Here is a 3,282-nt window from a genome sequence, read left to right on the forward strand (position 1 = left end):
CAAAGAACAATCATTGCAGATTAGCACCCAAACAGAGTCAACCAAGTATTTGCAAACAGTGTCAATGAACAAGCACAACTTCTGTCTATCAATGGGGCACGACACTCTTACAAGCATCACATTACTCGTGCGATAACATTTTGCGTAATTCAAATAACAAACCTGATACATAAAGCAACGTAAGTTCATGCCCAGAAGAAGAGTGCCTCACCCCAGTCGACGGCGGCCGAGATGCTTCCTTTTATCGGCCTCGTAAGGCGGATCCGGAAGCGCTCCCCGCCACGCAGTCATGTGGCCTGTCCGCAGTTCAAGCAAGGTATCAGGCGTGTCAGTTCGCATCAGTGGATGGCAAGGAGGGGCGCACTGCACATGCGCCATAGCCGCCATCCACGGCTGTGGGGTAGACTCAGCCGCCGCTCCGCCGATGAACACCGCAGCAACAAGGATACCGGGCAGCACCTGATACATGAAGCAACGTAAGTTCGTGCCCAGAAGAAGAGTGCCGCATCGTGTCAACCTAATTGACATTAGGTTGACATGATTTTGATAAAATCGCTATACGATGTGATCAATGATTCATAAGTGTACACTTGTCCAAATCTGAAGCAATGCCAGTCGCATTAAGATGCACTATGACTTCAATCCGAATCGTCAAGACATTCCCTTTCAGCTTCATGTAGGAGCTTGTGAATATCAAGAAGCACCTCTGAGCGCTTTCTCTTGGGTAATGCTTCGAGTTTAACAGCTACAAGGCTGCCTGCTATCTTGCACTCATCGGGCTGCAGTGCTTCTTTTTCTTTTTTCTTTGCAATTCATTCATTCATTCATTCATTTTATTTCAAGTTCTCTTATTACATCAAAATACACAATACTGGTTAGACCCATAGCCACTGGCTAGTAGGGGGTCTAAATAAATATGCATTTAAAGGAACAGATTGTGTTAACAAAGCAGATATTTTATAGGTACACTTCAATCATACAAGAAAAAAATCGAAACAAAATATAAGAAGGAAACATATTTGTGATAAGTCATTTGCAGTATCTTGCAGCATTGCTCCATGCAAACAACGGATTGCATGTATACAATACATCGAATACATAAAGGTACGTATACCATGTCGAGTATGATTTTGTTACACATATAATCTATACATAACGAAGTGGAGATTACAACGAAGTTTGTGTTAGTGTACCTGTTCATTTTTCTGCAGAAAGTATTTTTTAAGAGCACAGGCAAAACTTTTGCTTTCTTTTATTTGGTATGGTATATCATTCCAGACCTTTACTCCAGCAAATTGTAGCAATCGTTTGCCATAAACATTGTTAGTAGGCGGAAGATTGAAATTATGTAATGTGGCACGTCTGGTAAGGCGGCAAGAGGATGAAAATAGTGATATATGAAAGGGCAGGTTATAAGAAATGACATTATAGACGGTAAGTGCAATTTTTTGCTGTCGTAAATTATCGAATGGTATGATTTCCATATTACGAAACAATGGCGCGCAGTGTTGATCATATTTAGCATTGTTTATTATTCGAAGTGCCCGCTTTTGTAGTATACGTAAGCGTTCTAGATATGTTTTAAAAGTCCATCCCCATGAATCTATGCAATATGTGAGGTGACAATGAAAAAATGTGAAATAGAGAATGCGGAGAATACTACTTTCAAAATAATTTCTAGCGGTTAATAATGTACTGAATCCAGATCCCAGTTTAGCGCATACAGAGTTAATGTGGCTTTGCCAGTTTAGCTGGCTATCGAGAATTACACCCAGATATTTGAATTCGTTCGTCTTCTCAAGCACGCAGTTATTTATTGTAATGCAAATGGACTCATTACTTATATCTCGATAACGGGAGTGGAAAATAGTGTATTTAGTTTTCTTTGCATTCAGTGTTAGTTTATTCGCTATAAACCACTGACAAACATTTTTTAGTTCTACATTACTTTTATGCTCGAGATCCCTTATATTGTCTGCAGTAACAATAACTGCTGTATCATCAGCGTACATTAGCATCTCTGCCGATGTCAATATGTTTGGTAGGTCGCTTACGTACAGTGAGAACAGTAAGGGTCCAAGAACGGAGCCTTGTGGTACCCCTGTGTGTATATTTAACAGGGAGGAAGTGAGATTATGCATAATCACCATTTGTTGACGTTCGCTCATTGCTTGAATGAAGGTGAAGCAGCTGCCAAGCAGGTCTTTTATACTCGCATCGATGCCCTCATCACTGCGTGTTTTTCTCTTCCTGCAAAACAAATTTACACTTACCGCTAAGTGCCATGAAAATGTTTGCGAAAAGTGTGTAGGGTGTAATTACCAAGATGGTGTGAAATCTGTGGGTTTCTCGGTGGGCCTGTAGAAGAAACAGAAAAAAGGCACAGATTAGAAAAGATTGCGTGAAGTTCATATGCAAGTCTGGGCAACTTAGTTTCACATCTTGGCACAGAGAGTGATGCTAAGGAAAGGGTAAGAAACTAATGACTGCCAAATAAGAGATTATGCCTGTAGAGTACAAGTTTACTAGCAACACAATGTTAGCAAAAACAGTCAATCAAGTTGAATTGCGTGATGCAACCATACATTAACAGCAATACTCAAAGCATGTGATTGCCAACCTGCAATAGACAGCGCAAGCAGAGCACTGATGACACCTGTCCTACGAAAAAAATTAGAGGCTGCTCATGCAGGATGACTGAAAAGATATGTCCAAGCTGCTATTCATTTGTACAATCCAAAAAAGAAATAAAATGTGTGCTGCCAGTGTATTGTCATCATTTTCTTGTATGTTATCTATCTCTTCTGACTTAACGCATTTGTACTTGCTCAAGCATGATACCTCTAGGTTGATCAAAGCCTAGCAGCTTTAATATTGAAAGTTCACATAGACATTCTTACATTGAAGGCGTGATAGGTGGCACAGCCGAGCAGTTGCTTCTGTTCGTAACCTGCGAAGACCTGGATGAACTGTAAAAACGATACATCAGTGACATCTCGCATACTGCATGAAGCCAAACATGAACTAGTACAACATGAAACTGTAATTATTAGAAAAAGAAACAAACATTGTTAAATTTGCCATGCATAAAAGGGACAGACACTTATCTAAATCATGTGATTAGACATTCATGGAAATAAACAAACCGCGACTCATACAGTGACATACTCAAGCATCATTTGCATGAATTCAGAAAAAGTAGATGTATAACTTGCATTTATATGTTACAAAAACATGGTACGTCACACAGTCTAGTCATGCTACACTGTGGAGTTGAACATT

At 39.9% G+C, this 3,282-nt stretch overlaps 1 protein-coding gene across 1 annotated transcript; it reads right to left on the minus strand.

Annotated features, from left to right (window-relative positions):
- Positions 1-207: 207 nt before the first annotated feature.
- LOC142784511 (uncharacterized) lies at positions 208-2,995 on the minus strand. The gene is made up of 4 exons (XM_075882916.1): positions 2,901-2,995; positions 2,323-2,358; positions 2,148-2,250; positions 208-459 (listed from the first exon to the last, which is right to left on the minus strand). Exons 1-4 carry the CDS (start codon positions 2,993-2,995, stop codon positions 208-210), a joined length of 486 nt encoding a protein of 161 aa, XP_075739031.1.
- Between the last annotated feature and the right edge of the window lie 287 nt (positions 2,996-3,282).

This window comes from Rhipicephalus microplus, chromosome 2 (genome assembly GCF_043290135.1).
Source record: "Rhipicephalus microplus isolate Deutch F79 chromosome 2, USDA_Rmic, whole genome shotgun sequence".
NCBI lineage: Eukaryota > Metazoa > Arthropoda > Arachnida > Ixodida > Ixodidae > Rhipicephalus > Rhipicephalus microplus.

Excerpts from the sequence above, each read along its gene's own strand:
- LOC142784511 (XM_075882916.1), bottom strand. The coding sequence starts at position 2,995 with ATGTCACTGATGTATCGTTTTTACAGTTCATCCAGGTCTTCGCAGGTT. Across the intron at positions 2,251-2,322 it reads ACAGATTTCACACCATCTTG|GAAGAGAAAAACACGCAGTG; the intron begins GTAATTACACCC and ends TTTGTTTTGCAG. Across the intron at positions 460-2,147 it reads TGAGCGAACGTCAACAAATG|GTGCTGCCCGGTATCCTTGT; the intron begins GTGATTATGCAT and ends TTCATGTATCAG.